The 21,523-nt window shown below is 39.5% G+C and overlaps 1 protein-coding gene across 1 annotated transcript in view; it reads right to left on the reverse strand.

Moving 5' to 3' along the window:
• Kcnq5 (potassium voltage-gated channel subfamily Q member 5) overlaps window positions 1-21,523 on the reverse strand; it is a 541,548-nt gene that overhangs the window by 55,327 nt on the left and 464,698 nt on the right. Inside the window, exon 8 of the mRNA XM_042687131.1 lies at window positions 12,807-12,901. Coding sequence (XP_042543065.1) covers window positions 12,807-12,901 — 95 coding nt within the window. The remainder of the gene's footprint in view (window positions 1-12,806; window positions 12,902-21,523) is intronic.

Here is a 21,523-nt window from a genome sequence, read left to right on the forward strand (position 1 = left end):
GTCCAGCACAACTAGCTGAAAGGCACATGCAGAGAATGAGCGGTGCGGTGTTGTGACCAGCGTCTTTAAAACAGTCCCACCAGGAGAAAGGCTTATCTATATTCCACATAACTGATGACAAAAACAATAGAAACAATGGAAAACTTCATCTTCTTATTGGCAGGCTATGTTCTCTATGTCATCCATAAACTTTCAATTATTTAAATAAATCCATAAAAATAGATAGGAACTCAAATGTCAACTCTTCTTAACCTTTTTTCACCCCTCCCCCCAATTGGGAAAATTTCCCATCTCTTTCTGATTTCAGTGTGTCTTTATCATAATTTAAATTTATGATAATCTGGTTCAGAACACATATGCATATTTTTGCACTTTTTCAAGCAGACGTAGCTCTATTATAAGCTCCTCACTAGTCCCAATCTTATCTATTATACCTTTTCTTGAATTAGCAGATGGATAATTATGATAGAAAGTTTTTTATCAAATTATTTCTCAAATTTTCAAGTTATGTCTCTTTCCTATGCCAACTAAATTTACAGGCAACTGAGAAAATCATGAAACAATTTTACGTGAATTTTGCTTTATTCTTTCTATAACTTTCATTTCGGGTCTGTAATCCCAGACACTCAAAAGGCAAAGATTGGGAGAATCACAGTTTCAGACCAGCCAAAACAAACTTAGCGCAATTCCATGTCAATCAATAACTGATGATGTGTGTTTGTCACCCCAGCTCCCTAAGGAGTCAACTATGTGAGAATTGCAGATTGGCCCCAGACAAAAACATGAGAATCTATCCAAAAAATAACTAGAGCAACAAGGGCTGGGGGTATGGCTAAAAGGGTAGAGAACCTGTCTAGGCTCTGAGTTCAAACCACAATATCAAGAGAAAAATTTTACTAAAAAAGAAAAAGCATAAGCACTAAAAAGTTAGAAAGCATAAAAAGGAATTATCAATATCAAATTCACCATAGTTATGATAAAATATTTACGAATCCCTTATCAAAACTATTTCCAAAGTGTCCATTGAAACATTTTGACATTACCTCTATGAATATCTGGAAGATGGGAATAAAATTATCTAAATCTCAGTACTGTTTAGAGTACCTAAATTTGGTAGAAATGAATTCTTGGTATCATTTTTTTCTCCAAGGACTAGAGCTTGAACTCAGGGCCTAGAACTGGTTTGACTTCCTTTTACAGGAGTGGTGTTCTATCACTTGAGTCATGCCTCTAGTTTGATTTTTCACTAGCTAATTGGAAATGAAGTCTTTGGAATCTTTCAGACTTTTTTTGCAAGCCCACACTGGCTTCAAACCTCTGACTTCCAGATCTTTAAGTGTGAGCCACCATCATTGGGCTCCATTCCCTTTTTGTCTTAAATTACACAAGTATTGTTAATATATTAAAATAAATGATTTGTGCCAGTCCTGGGGCTTGAACTAGAGGGCCTGGGAAGTGTCTTGAAGTTTATTTTGCTCAAAGCTCAAAGTGCTCTATTACTTGAAACACAGTGCAACTTCTGGATATTTTGGTAGTTAATTGGAGGAGATGTGTCTCACAGACTTTCCTGCCTGGGCTGCCTTTGAACTGCAGTGCTCAGATCTCGGACTCCTGAGTAGCTGGGATTACAGGAATGTGCCACCCAAACCTGATTTTAAAAATATTCAAAGCTATTTTAAAATATACTCAAAATTATGCATTACATTAGAGAAAATGTAATGTTTTCATTTACTTTTCTTTTAACACAATGTTAAAGTTGAGACAAGTCTCTTAACCCAGCATTTTTTTAACTAAGGCAAATGTTTCCTCAAAGTAAGGGTCTGTTCTTGTGTCCTCTCAGGAAAAGCTTATTCTTATTAGTGGTTCTACTTCATTTCCCCTTTGGAAATCAACAGAGCACCTTGATTAGATGGTTAGTAAACTGCTTAAGTGGACACTATTGAAAACACACAGTGATGAAAAATATAGACTCTTCACTGGGACACTCAAATTTCCACGCTTGTTCTTGCATCTTTGGTGACATTTAGAAGCATGACTTTTGGAAGAAGATTGATGCAGCACTACTTTTTTTTTTTCTTTCAGGAAGCACACAAATGACAATCCCCAGGAGACCAACACATAGGTCTGTCTTTTGAAGACAGTCGCCCAGAGTTCACTGTGGTCAGGCCTGGAGCATCTCAATCTGCAGTCCCACATTCCCAGCTGAGGACTGGGCTCTGCCTGGGAATCCAGAACCAGAACCAGATGGACCTATCACTCAGATGGCTCAGTGTGCACATCATTACCAGTTTGCTTCCTGCTAGGGAACTCTGTACGATCGTAAGCCCAACCCTAATCCTCCAGGATTTAGATTGCTGTAGTTATTGTTATACTTAATTAGGGTTTTAGCTCATCACACGAGAAGCATTCTACAAATTCTCGCCTCAGGCAACCATGGGTCACTCAGCCTATAAGCCAGTGCGTGCAGCAGCTTAGCAGTTGTTCAGCCACAAGGGGGCGCCAACCAGCTGATCGCCAGTACTCTCCTATTTCTCCCACTTGGTGAGTCAAAAAGCAAGCCACAGGCAAGGAAAATTACAAGCGGGGTTGAAAACAAAAACAAAAACAAACTAACAAATAAAACAACTCATTCAAGAAGTCCCTAGGAAGAGTGAGTCTGTGAATAGGGCTCAGGTGGGTTGGCAGTGTAGCCTGGTCATGCACCTGAGGTTAGTTGGCATTCTCAAATCTCATGTCACTAGCCAGATGCTGGGTACCTCTGCTTCCGTGAAGTGTACATTCTGAAGAGCTTCTGTTTATTACTACAGAACTTACTAGGAGTGAGCGAAATAGAGCAGCACATTACTAAGTATTTCACCACCAGGAAAGTGCTCAGGAATTTCTTTCCTTCCTTTTTTTTTAAACACCAAACCATTTGACCTCACTGCTTGTCTTGTTGTTTGCTTTTGATTTTGTACCAGTGGAAGGGCTTGAACCCAGGGCCTTGCATCTCTAACACTCGAACTATGTCTGCACTTCCAGCTTTCTGTTGGTTAAACAAGTAAAAGTCTCAGACTTCTCTGCCTGGGCTGGCTTTGAACTACCATCCTCGATCTCAGCCTCCTGAGTATCAAGGATTACAGGCATGAGCCACCAGAACTCTGCTCCCATTACTGTTTGTTAATATGTAAGTTCATAGGCGATATAAGGAATAAGTACTAAATAGTTTAATTGTGCTGCTTGAGATATAACCATTGCTCTTGATTGTTAATTAGAAATAGGCATAACAAATGATGGTATTCTATATGTTAACAATTATTTAATATGGGAATAAGAATCCAAATACTTTAGATATAGAAACCCCTATAATAACTATCAATGTAACATAGTATAAACGGGTAATAAAGTATTTCAACAAATTTAGGAATACGTAGTTGCAAAAGTCAACGAAGCAGATAGTAGTAATTGCTTTGAAATCTAAAAGCAGAAGTTCTGAATGTGTGCAAAGCATCTGTATTACAGTTACTATAGGTAACTGGTTATCAGGTTGAATAAATGTTAAAAAATAAACAAGAAAAATTCCAGATATACAATTTGTAAACAGGAAAAGGTGCTTTTATTTATTCTAAGTCTTATTATGTGCTTTTAAAAAAATATTGGCACTAAGGCTTGAACTCAGAATCTCATGCTTTTGCTTAGTTTTTTCACTTATAACTGGTGCTTTACCACTTGAGCCCCACTTCTACTTCTGGAATTTAACTGGTTAATTGGCGATAAAAAGTCTCATGGACTTTTCTATTCAGGTTCCTGATTAGCTGGGATTATAGGCATGAGTCACTAGCACTTGGCTTTCTGATATGTTTTTTTAAAAAAGTAAATCTTGTCCTCTTATCAATAAATGTGAACAGGAGAAACTAGTTTGAAAATACTTTTTTTTTGAAGTTTTAACATTCTGTCAGTAAGGACCCAGATTAACTATGTTGGGGGACACCTAAAATCTAGTCTTCCTGAGTTTTTAGTTATCACGCAGATTGTTCTCTAAATACAGAAGAAACAAAATGTAAGTAATAAAAGATACATATGGAAGAAATGGAAGAACACACAATACCTTCCACAAGGTATTTTTGCCAGAGCGCTCAGTAGGTTACAGCACAGAGAGTAAAGTAGTTAAAGAACATCACATATGCCTTTTATGACCTGCATTTTGTATCAGTTTCACAGGTACTTGTTAAAGCAAGTGTGGACAGTTTGTAGTGTCAGAGTCTGAGGGGGTCTTGGTGATGCCTTATAAACTAGGAGTAAGGGAGCAACTAGGAAGGAACAAACTCAGCAATCATTCCTTTAGGCAGGGGAAGCAGAGGCAGTGAGATTTATAGGTAATGCTCAAACTTTAGAAAATTTGATCAGGTGTGTGTGTGTGTGTGTGTGTGTGTGTGTGTGTGTGTGTGTGTGTGTGTGCGTGCGCACGCGCCAGGCCAGTAGTGGGACTCAAACTTGCATTCTGTGTGGCTTCTTCGCTCAAGACTAGCACTCCACCATTTGAGCCACACATCTACTTCCAGCTTTTGGCTGGTTAATCAGAGGTAAGAGTCTCACACACTTTCCTGCCTGGGCTGGCCTTGAGCTAGCATGCTCAGAGCTCCATCTCCTAAGTAGCTAGGCTTACAGATGTGAACCACTAGAATTCAGTTATGGTCTGTTCTTGCAGCAATAAAAACTTGAGGTAGGAAGAGGAAACAACACCTTCTGTACCAATGTGATAGCTCACCCACCACCACTGTTCAATGACCTGGTGAAAGAGATGGTAGGATCCTAGGGATATAGCTCAGTGGCAGAGTGCTTGCCTAGCATGTGGGTTCTATCCACAGCATTGGAACCAAGTTTCTGAAAACAAAGGAAGGGAAGCATCCAAACCACAGGACCTCAAGGTGAGAATACTTGGTTAATGTGGTGGTTGACATGGTGGGAGAGGTTTGCAGGTAAGTTCTAGTCTCTGAAAATACAATTTACAACACACAGATACAAACTGTTCAGGTTTTAAAAATGAGTTAGAAAAATTATTTACTGAGATGATTGACTTGAGTAAAATGTAATACATTCTAATTACAATTTTGAGATTAGAACTGTTTTAGAGGGAAGATAGAGGAAAACAAAGTGATTAATAAAATGAGATGGAGGAAGTGGTATTTATAGTCTAAGTTGAGGATGAACAGAACAGGCTGAGATGAGAATAACAATAATTGGTATATAATGTCTACACAAGAAACATTATTTTACTAATTTTCATTAAGTTGAATTTAAAACCCTTTTCTTGGGACTGATAAAACTATTTTTCTAAAGAAATACTTGAGGTCTATCACAAAGAATATGATACTGTTTTTTAATATGAGACATTACAGGTGAATTATGTTTAACCATACCCTAACTTTACTGTAGACAAACAAAATTGTGTGTGTGTGTGTGTGTGTGTGTGTGTGTGTGTTTTGGCAAGAACATCCCAAGGCAGGAAACAAAATTAACCAAATAGGCTTGCCTCCAATCTATAACTCTTTTGTACGTGGTCTAGTCTACTGCCATAACTCTCATTGACCTAGAAAGCAGGCTGCTCATTTATCCTTGGATTATTCGCAGTTTACTTTAATCTATTTTGTGTTTATTCTATGTGCCGGTACTAAGGCTTGAATTTAACGGTCTGCCAACTATCCCTTGTGATTTTGCTTAAAGTTGGCACTCTATCTCTTGAGCAATAGCTCCACTTCCAGCCTTTTGCTGTCTAATTGGGAATAACAGTCTCAAAGGCTTTCCTGCCCAGACTGGCTTCAAACTGTGATCCTCAGATCTCAGCTTTCTGAGTTGTTAGGATTACAGGCAAGAGCCACTGATGCCTGGCTTACTCTCAGTTTATATAAAGAAAGGGGAGTCCAGGGTCTATGATATGCGAATGATAAAAAAAAAAATTTGGCTCCCACTGGTGCTGAAACTTGTCTGTGCAGTTTATCAGAAACAACCATTCATATAAACCCCAAAGCTGAATGCAATCAAGGGCTCTGCCGTTGGGTGGCGCTAATTAGTCCCTTTGAAATGAGGTCAAGAGTAATTAACAATATTCTGGATCCATAGCTGATCTTCTCTTAGGGAAAACTCTCATTAGAAATGCATTTTCCTTCGTGCCTATTTTGCTTGAGTAAGGACAAATTTGTTATTTTCCAAGATGCTGCGGCTGCTATTGTTATTACAATACTCTTTCCGAATTCATTATGTGATATTCTAAGTTCTATTGCCAATGGAGCACTAGGTGAAAGCCACAGCAATATTAAAACAAGAATTTCCGTGTATACTTTTAAACAAAGTGTCAATTTTAAAAAGCAGGCATCTCCAGTGTTTCCTTCCAGATCATTGCAGTATTTTATGGCTTTAATTGGTTATATGTTTTTGTTTTATTTCTCATCACATAAAGTATACTTGAAGCCAAGCACCTTCCATTTCTCTACCTATGCATAATTTATTACACATATACATTCTCTCTCATAGCTTTACACAGGGGATAGAGGTTTGGGGCTGGGGAAAAGAGTTTGTGATGTACAAGGCCTCAGGTGGGTATCTGGGCAACCCGGTGGAACAGAACTTGCATCAGGCCAAATACCAAATTGTTAACTTCCTGAGGACTTCAGAAAAGCACACTCCCTTTCCCCCTCCCTCCCCACCCCCCCAGCATGTATGATTCTCTAAGTTGAAAACCAAGTTTAGTGGATCTGAACACATTCAAATCTACAGGTGTGCTATCCTTGACAGACTTCATCACAAGCATCAGAAATCAACTGAAGTGTTTTAGATATATGTGAACCTCATAAAATTGAGATTTGCTTGGTTGTCCTGCGTTGTAACAGCTGGCCAGTGGACTTGGTGCTGGGACTGGTGAGCCCAAGTCCCATCGTCAACCTTTAATTCAGTCTTTGTTTTCTACCTTCCTAATATTTGGAAACTTTACTGACCAACACACAGAGGCCATGCTTATTTCTGACCCTTTTGGGTGTCAACAGCTTTCTTTTGGAGGATGAAACCATGATAGGAGACTTTACTCTCCAGTGATTTTAGGATTCATGCCAAAGACAGTCTCTACCCTTAGAAATCTGGAGACAAATCCTTCTGTGAGATAATTTGCAGATAACTCCCGAGACAAAGAAAGCTTTTAAAAATATTGCCAAAGAGAAGAAAACATGGTTTATAATAACTATGACTTATTGTGTGCATTTTTTTTCAAGTGAAGTTGATGTCTGCCTGGAATTTTGGAAAAGGGAGTTCTGGGTCAGAATGGGTCAGCTTGACTCTCACGCTGTCTGCAAACAATGTGTTGAGAGTAATAACTTCAGCCTCTCTTAGATTGGAAATGCTTCTAAAGTGGAGGAAAGTATCTCCAGGCACCTAAATGTTCTGAAGGTATTGCCCAGGAAAAGCCAATGTGCTTTGTTCTAACTGGTTGTCTACCAAGTAGGAGAGGGTATAATGGCATCTCCACGTATGCTCATTGTTTACGGCTAGATGCAGTGCTCTCTATGGTCTCTCTCTCATAGAAGATGGTATTGATGTTTGGGAATCTTTTCAGGTTGATACTCCAGTGCTTCACCACCCTGCATGAATGTTCAAAACTACTTTCAATACTGCCTACATGTGTCATCATGAATGTCATTATTGTTGTTAATAGTTCAAAGCTAAAAAGGAACAATTCCTGGATGCTCACTGACTCCCATCAAGAAGCTAGCTCTGGACAGACAGATTTCTCCATTTCCTTTTTACTGAGACGATTGTCAATGATTTGAGAGAGAGAAAACAAGAAGCTTGCACCCTTTTTTTTCCTTCCAAGCACTAGGTGTTCCCTTGCGGATTTTGCCTTTTCTGAGTTCTCGCGCTATCAGTGCTGAGATCTGCCAAGGCCCTGTCCTTGAGGACTTTGCTTCCAATTCCAGACCCTTCCTGTTTCTCATGAACAAGGATTACTTTTGCTTTCTATTCCTTCTAGGTTCAAGTCTGTGAGATTGAATCCCTTAAAGCACTTCCTTCTAGAGGAGGGAATAATGATCACGAGCTATTTGAGGAAATTTCGGGGTGTGGGGGAGACTCATCTTTCTGAAAGATGGAGAAAGATGGAGCCTTCTTTTGACCCCAGTAAACCTCCATGCTCAATGGGCCGATAATGACCCATTACAAACACTGTCACCTCCTGTATACAATGTTCCTCTTGCCAAAAGAATGGGGAAAAAAATACCCAAAGCTAATAAAATACAACTTTTCTCCCTCCAAAGAAAAGACAGTGAAGCCTAGGCTGTTATCCAGATCTGTAATGTTCAGAAAAAAGTTTTGCCGGTCGCTGGAGGCTCACACCTGTAATCCTAGCTACTCAGGAGACTGAGAACTGAGGATCATGATTCAAAGCCAGCCCGGGCAGGAAAGACCATGAGACTCCTATCTCCAAAAAGCCACTAGAAAACCAGAAGTGGCACTGTGGCTCAAGTGGTAGAGCACTAGCCTTGAGGGACAGCGACCAGGCCCAGAGTTCAAGCTCCACGACCGACAAAAAAAAAAAGAAGTTCCTTTTGTTTTGCTTTTTAATTCTCTACATCACTACATTTGAAGAGTTGGATAAGAATATTGTAAAGAAAAATGGCAAGAAGGAATGATCAAAAATCTAGAGTGATTTTCAACCCTAGATTGTTTTCTACCTGGCAGGTTATTAAAAGCTCATGAGTAGGTTAGGGAAAGATGCTGCTGCTCCTAAGGAAGGAAAAATCAATTTTTTAAAAAACCAGCCAACTTTGTAAGCCATCTTATGAAAGGTCATTTTATAATCTTCTTGTATTTGTTGATCGATTTTACTCATGAGACACATTAGAAACATCTGTTAGGCATCAGATTTATAAACAAACATGTAGCAAAAGAGAAATCACAAACCTGCTTGACGATTCCCCTTGTTCTTTCCTGTGGTGCGTGAGGACAGAAGAAAGATGATGATAAACTTGTGAATACATTTATAGCACCAGCTCATGGCCCAATTGGAGATTAGGGAAGCAAGTAGCTTAAGTAACCCCTTTCAAGAATGATCCGCAAGAACAACATTGCTTAGCATAAATGCACCCCACTTCATAGCTCACATTCACTGTGGCGCAGGAATGAGCGAGCACAACATTTCTTGGCAAATCCAGTCTTACCCATATCTAGGCAATCAGCACAGATTGACTCTTCATTTGCCAGGGGTTAAGAAAAGGTGAGTCTGGTCTAACCAGATTGTTTCTGGTTACACTGGGGCCTCAGGCAGACTTTGGGGATCTAAATTTGGATGTGTTCATCTGTGAAGATGGCTTTGTACTTCAATCGCTGGTTGAGGCAGATTTATTTTTTTTCCCATTGTGTAAAGTATGAGTTCCCATGGAGTAAGTCAGATTCATAGAAAGTCTGCCGCTACTCTTCTGGTTTTCTGCTGGGTAGTATTTTAAATAAACCATTTTGGCCAACTTAGGTCTATGCACCATGGCAGGGATTCTATTCATTGTAAGTTAACTGTGGGCTTTTGGATACACACCTCGCTTTCTTGTAGGTCTTGGGTTTCTTAAGGTTTAAAACAGAAGGCATTATAGTACCAAGTCTGTAACTTTTGTTCTTTAAGTGCCACTGGGCTTTTCTCAGAGTGTGATAACTTTCAATAACTCTGTACAATATTTCCCCTTCTCTTTCACATAGCATATTGATCATGTGATTAATCTTTATTCACTTCAAGAAGGACATCAGGACAAATAATTTCTTCTCTAAGTCCTCTGTCATTAAAACTTTGAAATAGCCATGACTGAGACCTCTAAGACATATGTAAGAGAAAAAAAATAGTCCTGAAAAGAGAGTAAGAGACTTCCTGGTTGACTCCCCGGTGGTTTTGAATAGATGGGGCATGCCTCTTCACCCATTGCTTTCTCCCCTACAGTTGATTCTTAAGCTTTGATTTCACACGACTCCCCAAGGAAAGCTTGAGGAGCAAAAGCATCCCACAGTACCACCAAAGCTGTGGGGAACCAAGCAATGGAGCTGGGGTTTTCTTTTTCTTTCTTTCTTCCTTTTTGGCCAGTCGTTGGGCTTGAACCCAGGACCTGGGCACTATCCCTGAGCTTCTTTTGCTCAAGTTAGCACTCTACCACTTGAGCCACAGTGCTACTTCCAGCTTTTTCTGTTCATGTGGGACTGAGGAATCAAACCCAGGGCTTCATGAATGCTAGGCAAGCACTCTACCACTAAGCCACATTCCCAGCCCACGGGTTTTCTAGTAACAATAGTGTTTTGATAGTGGTGATGACGATTTTGACAATGTGCTTGCTTCTCTAGTTTACTTTTCTGCTCAGCACTGTTGCCATCATATGTGTTCCATAGTTTACATATTTATATGTCACCTCCAATGTTCTTTGAATATATATTTGCTGAGCTTTGAGATTTTAACTTGCCGTTCCCCACCCTATCCACTGCATTCTTAGTGACTGGAACAGGACCTTCCACGTAACAAGTGTTCAATGAATTTTTGATGAATGTATATGTTGAAGACCAACTGCTTGTTCTCTTTAGAATTTCCTTAGATTCTGAATGTTAGAGGAAAATACACTGTGTAAATAAAGGAAGTTCTGGTCCATCACTTACTAGTCATTTTGTATACAGTCAGCCAGCTAATTATAAATCTAAAAACATCCCTCTAAGTCATTGCAATTATTCTCCTCACAAACCTAGAACTCCTTTCTAAGGCAAAGGTCTGAAATTGGCTTCAGGGAGTTGGTGAATATATTAATCATGAGGGCAAAGTTGGATGATATATGGAATATTGTTCTTGGGGTTATCAAGCAACCATAAATAAGCAACAACGGCAACAACAACAATGAAGTATTGTTAGAGGGAGAGACATCACAACAGCTAGACTCCTATGAATTTTGCCAGTGATTATTGCGTCATTGTGGACAAATGACAGGTTCTCAGTAAACGAAGCTGAGACCCAGGCGAATGAGGTAGCAGGGAAAGGTGACTAAAGATGATTGACAGGCTCAGTGAGAGCAACAGGCTGAGAGCAGGCGCTTGCTCTATCCCACTCCACCTCCACCCTTATTTAAATGGGGAAAATATCAAAGGAAAAGAAGAAATTACATGAGTAAAATAATAGTCAATGCAGTGGGAGAATTTGACTCATTATTAAATGGTTCTTTCTTCTTTCAGGCTTCAGAATGACTTTTAATCCAAAATGTGAATAATCATAGAAGATACTAAACTACTCTCCTGTCATTTGAGAAGCCTATAACAGTTTCCCTACAAGACTTCTTTTTTTACATTTATCGAAGAAACTTTGTGAAGATGAGCAATATATAATTTCCATGAAATTCTCAGTTTTGATTCACAGACTCAAGGAATAGATGGCACAGAGTGAGGTTCCTTTTCAAAGAAATTGAATAGTCAATAAAAAAGATCCCAGTAAATTCCAAGATTGAAAACGAAAGAGGATTTGAATCCACACCTTCACTCAGCAGGCTTCGAGGCTTCTATCTTTGCTAGAATTCCATGTCTCTAAAGTTCTGGGGGTGGGACCATGAATGTCTGTGCCCCAATGTTGACCGTTCCAGTTACTGACCTCTAGGAGAGCTGACCTGATGCTTAGGGATCATCTGTCCCGCTAATGCTTAGGGATCATCTTGTCCGAGGCCCAGGGCACGACAAGGAAGCTGCTGACCAAGTTCTGTGTGGTGATGGTACGTTTGCTACTTCCTGCTGGATTGTGTGATACAATATCACACAGCTCCACTAACAGCCATGCCAAGAACCCAGTTCAAGTGTCCCCTGCTGATCTTCCAGACCCTGAGCCCCTGTAGTGAGGTGCCTTAAATCTCAGGAAACACACTGAGATTGAGGTTTTGTAGCATTATGAATGGAAATAGCCAACATTCTAAAAGACTGAGCTAGATAAGCAATTTAATAGCCTTTGAACAACTTGTAGAACTGACTACTTTCATCAAGTTGAGTGACTCAGAAAAATCTTCCTCCTGACTTACTGGCTTTGGAGTTTCAATAATTATTTTCTTAATTAGATGATGATAATGTTTTAATATGTACTCTGCTAGTTGAACTACACTTCAGGACACTGCCTGAAGACATTAACTTTTTTGAAAAAAAATCACTGTGGTTGGTAATTTTTAGGACCATTAATAAGATTTCAGATCGTGCCTTCCTTCGAGACTTTTTCGGTTCCCTTGGGTTTAGGCATGGTGGATAACCTTTGGACGATGCAATGGCAAGGGAAGTAGTATGACTTGGAAAGCTTGAATGCTAACTCCAGATTTTAATCTGACTGGTCCACTGCCTCCTGTAAATTCTACTTCTACTGTTAATATTTGTTTGCTCAGCCAAGTGAAAGCGTAAGTGAAAATGTAAGGACATCCAGAAGAGAAATGACTTAGGCCGAATGAATGTACACTGACACATTGCTTTCAAGAGCAGATGATAAATAATCCTTATTCTAGTTGTAGACTGTGGTTCTTACCTTTGGAATTCTGACAGGCTTTATGATTAGATGTGAACATGAAATAGTAGACACATCCCTACAAAAAGGATTACATTCCTTTCCTCTTCAGTCCAGGTCTTTGGAGAGTGAGGAAGGAGAAAGGAGTCATTCAGTGTTGCACTTGCATTGCTACTACCAAGATCCAAACAATACAGAATGAGACAAGCCAACATGAACACTTTCTCTGTGTGCATTCATGGCTTGTTGAGAAGACTAGAAGAGACTCAGCTCCAGCACCAGCTGTTGCATGGATACCTACTTGGTAGGACTACAGGTGTGCAAGGCCTTCAAGTGTGGCTTCCAGGTGGCGATGGAAACAGATTTCTCATCAGCTGCGTAACTCCGCCAAACGCACTGTATGGGGTATAATGGGGACAGAAAAAAAAATGGAGCAAGAAATAGAATAAAATGAAAAGGATAATTATTCATTTACTACACATTCAAAACCTTTTCCTTAGCAAAGTGTAGCCCTGAAAACATGCCCAAAGGAAGAAGCAGACTGGTAGTTATACATACTCTGCCATATCAAAGCTTTTCCAAGACACCACAATACCACAAAGCAGACACACCAAGATATATAACAATACAAATTTTGTGCCAGTACTTGGTTGAACTCACAGCTTGGGCACTGCCCTTTAGCTTTTTCACTCAAAGTTGTTATTATACCACAAAGGTCACACCTCTACACCCAGCTTTTTGGTGGTTAATTGGAGACAAGGGTCTTATGGACTTTTCTGCTTGGGCTGGCCTTGAACCAAGATCTGTAGCTCTCAGCTTTCTGAATAGCTAATATTACAGATGTGAACCACTTGGGGTTGTTCACATAATATACACAATATATACATAATGCACATAACACAATTTTTGAGCCAGTTAGGGATAAACATTATCTGATCTCAAGGGAAAACAGTACTGTTCAACCGGGTCAATACATACTGATATCCAACAATCCGAGGGTGAAGATGTAGTCTGGGCCTTTCATTCATTGGCCTTTAGTTAACAGTTGATAAGACAGAAGCAAAAATTACCAAAAATCTACCTTACAACTAGTACAGTAGCTATTAGGCTAATAACCTTTAAGGTTTGTGAATGACTTAATTAGTGAAAACCCTGAGGTCGAACTGTGAAATATTTCTAATGTTAAAAAAGTGAAGATATGCTGGCTTTTGCTTGGCTGAGATCTGAGTATCATGGTTAAAAGCCAGCCTGGGAAGGAAAAACTGTAACAATCTTATCTCTAGTTAAATACCAAAAATCCAGAAGTAGAGCTTTGGTTCAAGTGATTGAGTGCCTACACTGAATGAAAAAGCTAATGGAGAGAATCTAGGCCCTGAATTCAAGCCACGGCGCACGCGCACATGCACGCGTGCGCGCACACACACACACACACACACACACACACACACACACACACACACACAGAGGCTCATGCCTGTAATCCTAGCTACTCAGGAGGCTGAGATTTGAGGATTGTGGTTCAAAGACAGCCTAGGCAGGAAAGTTGGTGAGACTCTTACTCCAATTAGCCACCAGAAAACCAGAAGTGGCGCCATGGCTCAAAGTGGTAGAGTGCTAGCCTTGAGCAAAAGAGCTCAGGGACCCAGGCCATGAGTTCAAGCCCCACAACCAACCAAAAAAATAAATAAAGAGATGGATTCTTATTTTGTAAATGAGAAAAAAATGCTCAGATTGAGTTTAAGGCTCCTACAAAGTTAAGAGGATTGAGATAGGATATCCAATAGCCCCACTCTTGGGCATAGCCCTCCAGTGGGAATTTTGCTGACTGCTTGATAACTGAGGTTGAAACACTTCCATTGAAACTGTCTATTTGAAAGATTGCCTGCATGCACATTCCCTTACAGAGCTTGGTAAATTTATTCCTTTTGCAATGAGCCTGCAAGCATTTTTTAATACCAAGTGTTTGCTCTGATGTCTTTAGAGAAAATTTTTTATTACGATTCATTACTCAGAGCATTCTATTTTATGTGACAAATACATTTAAATGGGTCACATCCCTACTGTATAACTATCAATCAAGATTTTGAAATGTACAATGAAGAAAAAAAGTGATCTAATTATATTTGCTTTCCCGAGAATATCACTGGCTGAATAAGAGCTGCACAAACAAGTTAAAAACTGGTACAAACTACTTGGAAAAACTGTCCTGTAGTGTCTATTACAGTTGAATATATATGTATACTGTGATAAAGCTGTGAATTCCTAGGTAAATACTCAACAGATAAACTTAAATACACTTGATAAGCATACATACCACTAGCCAGGTACTAGTGGATCATACTTAGAATCCTAGCTACTTAGGAAGTTGAGATGGTTGAAAGCCAGTCCAGGCAGACAGATCTATGAGACTCTTATCTCCAATTAATCACCAAAATTTGGAGGTAGAGTACGGCTCGAGTGATAAAGAGTGCTAACATTGGGTAAAAAATCCAAGGGAGAGAGGTCCTGAGTTCAAGCCTCAGTATTGGCATGTGCATGTGTGTGCCTGCACATGTGTGTGTGCATACACACACACACACATAAAAGATAAACACCTCATACTGATTCCTTAAGTAAAAACAGAATCACCACAACATCTATTAACAGTAGTATAAATAGTAAAGTGTAATATGTGCACATATTGGAGAATTGAATATTGAAGGTATAATATGGACACACAACTAAGGTCAATCATATTGACTTTTTAAGAATGATGTTGAATAGTGAAACCAAAGGAGGGCACTCCTAGGACAGGATCACAAAGGCACAATATCTATACATGTCTGATCACAGAAAATAATATTTATTGAATGAACTCCAGGAAATGGAAATGAGGTTTTTGTTTCTTTTTTGCTGTTTTTGTTTTCTTTTGATCTGCTTGTCTTTGGGAGGGTAAGGAGAGGCACAGAAATGGAGGGACCAGGGGTGAACAAACGCAGCAGTGGTCCTCACTGGATGCGATGTAGAACATGAACGATATAACTTGTGAATGGGCATGGGAGGGAAAAACTGGGAGAGAGTGTGGGAAGGTGTGATGCTGACTAAAAAGAAATGCACTAATTTCCTGACTTATGCAACTGGAACCCTTCTGTACATCACCTTCATAATAATTTAAAATAAAGTCACCCCCAGGACAAAAAAAAAGAATGATGTTGAGTGACCTAAATGACAAATGTATGAGTGACATAAATGACAAAGGTACTCTGCGCTGGTGCACGGTGCTGCCTCATGGAAGCTGGTAGAGGTAGGACACAGGCAGGAAATGATCTCTGTCTAGCTGGGTATTGAACAGGAGGACTCAGCTTTCTTTGGAAATTGGCTCTTCCCTGAATACTCATTCTACTTCATGAAACGTCTGGGAAGTGCCATGAAAATTTACAGTAGAACTTAAGGAATGTTTTATGCTGTGAAGGAAGTTTTTTTTTTAATTTATATATTCTCAGTAGGATTCCTTTGCTAAAGCTTTATCCACACAGCTTATGTTGATTTAACTGCTCACCATGGAAGTCTGTGCTATGCATCTTGGCATCATAATAGGTACTAAAGCAATTACTATCATTTCTGCAGTTATCCAATTTTTGTAGCTGTGTCTACACAATTTTTAGAATGATTGTGAAGAATCAGTAGCTGGCATCAGTGGGACACACCTATAATCCTAGTTACTGAGGAGGCCAGGATCCAGAGAATCACAGTTCAAAGCTAGGCAGAGAAGTCTGAAAGACTTCATTCTCCAAAATAACTAGCAAAATGACAGGCTGGAGACATGACTCAAGTGAAATAATGCCAACTGAACAAACAAAGGCAAGCAAGTATGAGACTCAGAGTTTAAACTCTGGTACCAACAAAACAGAAGCAACAACAAAAATCAATAAAATACATACATTTGTGTGTATGTGTGTGTTTGTGTGTGTGCATGCACACACGCACACACAGGTAATGGGGCTTGAACACAGGGCCTGGGCATTATTCTTTATCTTTTTACTTAAGGCTGGTGTCCTACTACTTGAGTCACAGTTCCACTTCTGGCTTTTAGGTGGTTAATCAGAGATAAGAATTTCACAGACTTTCCTGCTTGGACTGGCTTTGAACTGGGATCCTCAGCTCTCAGCCTCCTGAATAGCTAGAATTACAGAAAAACACAGATTTATCATCTCAGCTTCTTTTGTCATAGTGAAGCTCAGAAATCTTCTAGTGCTGTAAGAATCTAGATAGCTACTTTCATTAAACAATTTTCTTAAAGGTGACATACGTATTGATACTCTGAAAAAAAGAGACATAAATAGAACTAGAGGCATACAGCATTGTTTGATAACAGTAGGGAAAAAAATCCAAAACAATAATTCACCAATAATGGCACCAATGTATCACTGCATAATGTTACCATACATTAGAGGCAAGAGAGGGCATTCTGAGAAAAGTGAAGTTGTTTCTTTCTACTAATATCTGACGTCCTGTTTGTTGTCAATCAAGGGCTAAGCTCTTGATCCCTTCATTACTCTTCATCTAAACATGCCTTGTAAGTGAGAAACACAGGAGGGGCCCATCCCAACAGGGCTCATGTTAGGTAAGTCAAAATGGAACTGGAAGGTATAATTCTCCTCCTCCTTCATTCTTAATAACTTTCTCCTGGGCTGGGAAGGTGGCTCAGTGGTAGAGTGCTTGCCTTGCATGCATGAGGCCCTGGGTTCAATTCCTCAGCACCACATAAGCAAAAAGAAAAAAGCTGGAAGTGGCACTGTGGCTCAAGTGGTAGAGTGTTAGCCTTGAGCTGAAGAGCTGAGGGACAGCGCTGAGGCCCAGAGTTCAGGCCCCACGACCACCCCCAAAAAACAAAAAACTTTCTCCTGTCCTCGATCTTAGCTAATTGGTGCTGGTGGCTGAAATTCCAGTCCATATCTTTGTGATCCACTAATATTGCTCCATTTTAAAGTGCAAGTCACACAATGGTAGGCAAAGAGAAAGATAACACTCTGGAGACTTCTTAGGGTTAATTTGCATGACGTGTCCTCTCCATAGACAAGTTAACCTGAAACAAATGGAAGTCATACTTGCTATTCATCAGGCAATGCTGGTACTCAAGGCAGCGAAGATGTGCCCTTCAGTCTATGATTGTAAGCAGAGTGTGAGAATAATACAGTATGAGGGAATGTATAGTGTATGTGTGTAGAGTGGTTGGCAATAGTACATCCATAGCAAGTCTAGTCCTTTCTAGAATGGATCTAGAGAGGCTCAGCTGACTATGCAATGGGAGATGAGCATGGGACTTATTCTTACAAAGGTCTGTATTCTAAAATTTCATTACTGAAAAAGGAAAGGTGCAAACAAGGCCATCCCAAAAGTCTCATAGTCACACCATGTTCCTCATCTATCATTCATCTATCTCTCTATCTAGCTATTGGTTTTTCTTTATTTAACTATTAGAAAGTCCTTTATCATCTCACCTTAGAAATAAAGTTTAATTTTTTTGTGCCAGTCCTGGCGCTTGATCTCAGGTCTGGGCTCTGTCCCTGAGGTTTGTTTTTTTGCTCAAGGCTTGGTGCTCTAACCCTTGAGCCACAGCATCACTTCTAGCTTTTTTTCAGAAGTCTATTGGACAGTTTCACAGATTTTCCTGGTCAGGCTGGCTTCAAACTGTGATCCTCAGATCTCAGCCTCCTGAATCGCTAGAATTACAGATATAAGCCATCAGCACCCAGCTAAATATAACGTGTCTAGTCAAATACAAATAGATATGAAATCAATCCACTGTACTTTTTGTAATCCTGAAGCCCTTTCTCCTGTTGTGCCCATTGTCGGGGACTTCCCTAGCTCAGCATCACATAGATGGCTTTGCCTGTCTTGTGTCTTATTTCCTGGCTTTTAGGCCTCTTGCTTTTCTGGTTTGTCTTCTTGCTTTGGAAGAACAATTCTATCCAAGTTGTTTTCTGAGTAAGGGAAAAAGGTAGGTAAATTTTTTTCAATCAGCATGACTGAAAACATTTTGTGTGTTGCTCTCACATTCTGAGAGTTTTGGCAAGATGTAGCATTCTTAGTGGGAAGTAATTTTCCTCCCTAATTGTGAATATATTGTTCTACTACTTTCTATTTTTAAATGCTACTAATGAGATATCCAATATATAATCACTCACACACACACACACACACACACACACACACACATATTTGGGGCCAATGTTCTCTGATTTGGTTCACTTCACCAGGCAATTGGTGAACTTTCTACTACGACCACTCCTGCCTTCCAGTTCTGGAGAATCATTATTCAGTAGTTCTTTGGTAAAATCCTTCCCTTAGTTTCCTTATACTCTATTTGAGCAACATCTATTATTGATCTTGTATCTTCCAAAAGGATCCTTCAATTTTCTTATCTTTTTCTTATTACACATCTTTATTATTATTCTTTGTGTATGTGTGTGTGTGTGTGTGTGTGTGTGTGTGTGTGTGTGTGTGCTGGTCCTGGGGCTTGAACTCAGGGACTGAGTGCTGCTGTCTCTTAAGATTTTATGCTCCAGGTTAGTGCTCCACCACTTGAGCCACAGTTCCACTCCTGGCTTTTTGGTGTTTAATTGGAGATAAAGAGTTTCATGGCTTTCCTGCTCAGGCTAGCTTTGAATTGTGATCCTCAGATTTCTTGAGTAGTGAGGATTACAGTTATGAGCCACCAATGCCCAACTTCATCTTTGTTTTTCTTTTTATTGAATTTTCTGGGAGATTATTTTACAACTTTATTTTTATTCTATTTCTCGCCATTGTTAGCTTTTCCACATGTAAAATTTTTTTTCAGTACTGGGGATGGAACTCATGACCTTCTGAACAATCTACTACTTAAGCCATGTCCCAGTCTGTTAGGATTTTTTTTTTCTATTCATCTATTCTTTTTTTGTTTTTTGTACCAGTACTGGGGCTTGAATTTAGGGCCTCACACTCTTACTTGGCTTTTTTTCACTCAATGATGGTGCTATACCACTTGGGCCACATATTTACTTTCAATTTCTGGCTAGTTAATTGCAGATAAGAGTTTCATGAACTTTTCTGCTGTGCTCACTGCAAACTTGATTGTCATATTTCAACCTCCTGAGTAGCTAGAACTGTAGTCATGAGCTACCAGCACTGGCTTCTTCATCTATTCTTATGTAGGATTGAAGCAGTAAAGAGGATGTATCTGCATAAGTAGTTTGGATTCATAGACAATCAGCCTCACTCTAGGGTGACTAGATAAGATATAAATTTTTTTGTAGGAAGCCAAAGTTTCAATACACAATTTTATTATTTTGTTCCAGATACTTACTAATCTCCCCTTGAAGGGAAGTAAGCCAACGAGGGTTGATTTCACAAACTTTCACTTAATTTTCTAGTAAAGCATTATGGCTCCATCCTTAACAATTCAGTGTCTTCAGTAGTTAGTTTCAGACCCAGAACTTTTTTTTTTTTTTTACTTTTTTTGGGGTCCGGTCAGGGGGCCTGAACTCTGGGCCTGGGCGCTGTCCCTCAGCTCTTCAGCTCAAGGCTTAGCACTCTACCACTTGAGCCACAGCACCACTTCCGGCTTTTTTCTTTTTGCTTATGTGGTGCTGAGGAATCGAACCCAGGGCCTCATGCATGCAAGGCAAGTGCTCTACTACTGAGTCACCTTCTCAGCCCCTTTGTTTTATTTTTTGTTTGTTTTTTGTTTTTACACTGTTACTCAGGCCTGAACTCAGTTTTTTTTCACACAACCATTTGAGCCAAAGCTCCACTTCCAGATTTTTGGTGGTTAATAGAGACAAGAGTTTGTGGGACTTTCCTGTCCAGGCTTTGAACAACAAAGCCTCCTAAGTAGCTAGGATTGTAGGAGGATACAGTACTTTGTGTTGAAATGAGAGATGGATTTGGATTTAGACGACATGGATTTTAGTCCTAGCACCTTCTCAGCTTATCTGGAGGACTGAATGACAGAATATATGGGAAGCACTTAGAAAAAAAAAGTACTTCATGAGTGCATAGAAGTTGTGACATTTGGGCTGGTTTTCCAAATGCTACTGAGAGCTGGTTTCTTTTCCCAGATGTCTCCACTTGAAATGAAAAGGTAATTTAAATGAATCTTGCAAAGATATTGACATAGCTAACTTTACTGCAAGCTCTGGAGTTTAAAGCTTCCCCCCAAAACTTTGGAATGCTGGCTAATTTAGTTATCTCACCAAACAAATGCTGAGCAATTTGGCCATCTCACTTGCCCTGGTAGGAAGAAAGTGGCTTTGTTTTAAAGCAAATGAGATTGCTTTGGGTCTTGCTTTGTATGTTCAGCAAACTAGCTCAGGTTTATTGGGAAAGAAAACAAATGAATCAGCAAATGAACACCATATAATCAAGGCCGGAAGCCTTGAACTCTGTCCAAAGACTACATAAAGAACAAGCAATGAATAAATTAATAGTTATATTATTATTACTGTATATAAGAAGTAAATTACATTTGAATATGGGAGAAGTGGCTTTTCAAATGAATATGTTTGATTTTCTTCCCTCTTTTGGTAGCACTGGGTTTTACACTCAGGCTTTTGTGCTTGTTAGGCAGGCCTCTGCCACTTGAGCCATACCCTCAGTGTAACTTCAACTTTAATTGATTAAAATTATGTTCCACAGTTTTATGACATATGAAACTACAATTAGATTTTAAAGGTATTCAAGAATATTTGCATCACTTAACATAATTTTTTCCAAGTCTGTCCATGTCCTAACAAATGGGGCAATATCATTCTTTCTGATGGAGGCATAGAATTCCATTGTGTATATATACCATATTTTCTTGATCCATTCATCTACTGAGGAGCATCTGGATTGGTTCCACATCTTAGAAATGGTAAATAATGCTTCAATAAACGTAATTGTGCTGGTAGCTTTAGTATGGTCTTGTTTGTGATCATTTGGGTAAATGCCCAAAAGTGGGATTGCTGGGTCATAGGGGAGCTCTATGTGGAGTTTTCTGAGGAACCTCCATACTACTTT

The sequence above is a fragment of the Dipodomys spectabilis genome, unplaced genomic scaffold (genome assembly GCF_019054845.1).
Source record: "Dipodomys spectabilis isolate Male_0828 unplaced genomic scaffold, ASM1905484v1 ptg000102l, whole genome shotgun sequence".
NCBI classification, from domain to species: Eukaryota; Metazoa; Chordata; class Mammalia; order Rodentia; family Heteromyidae; genus Dipodomys; species Dipodomys spectabilis.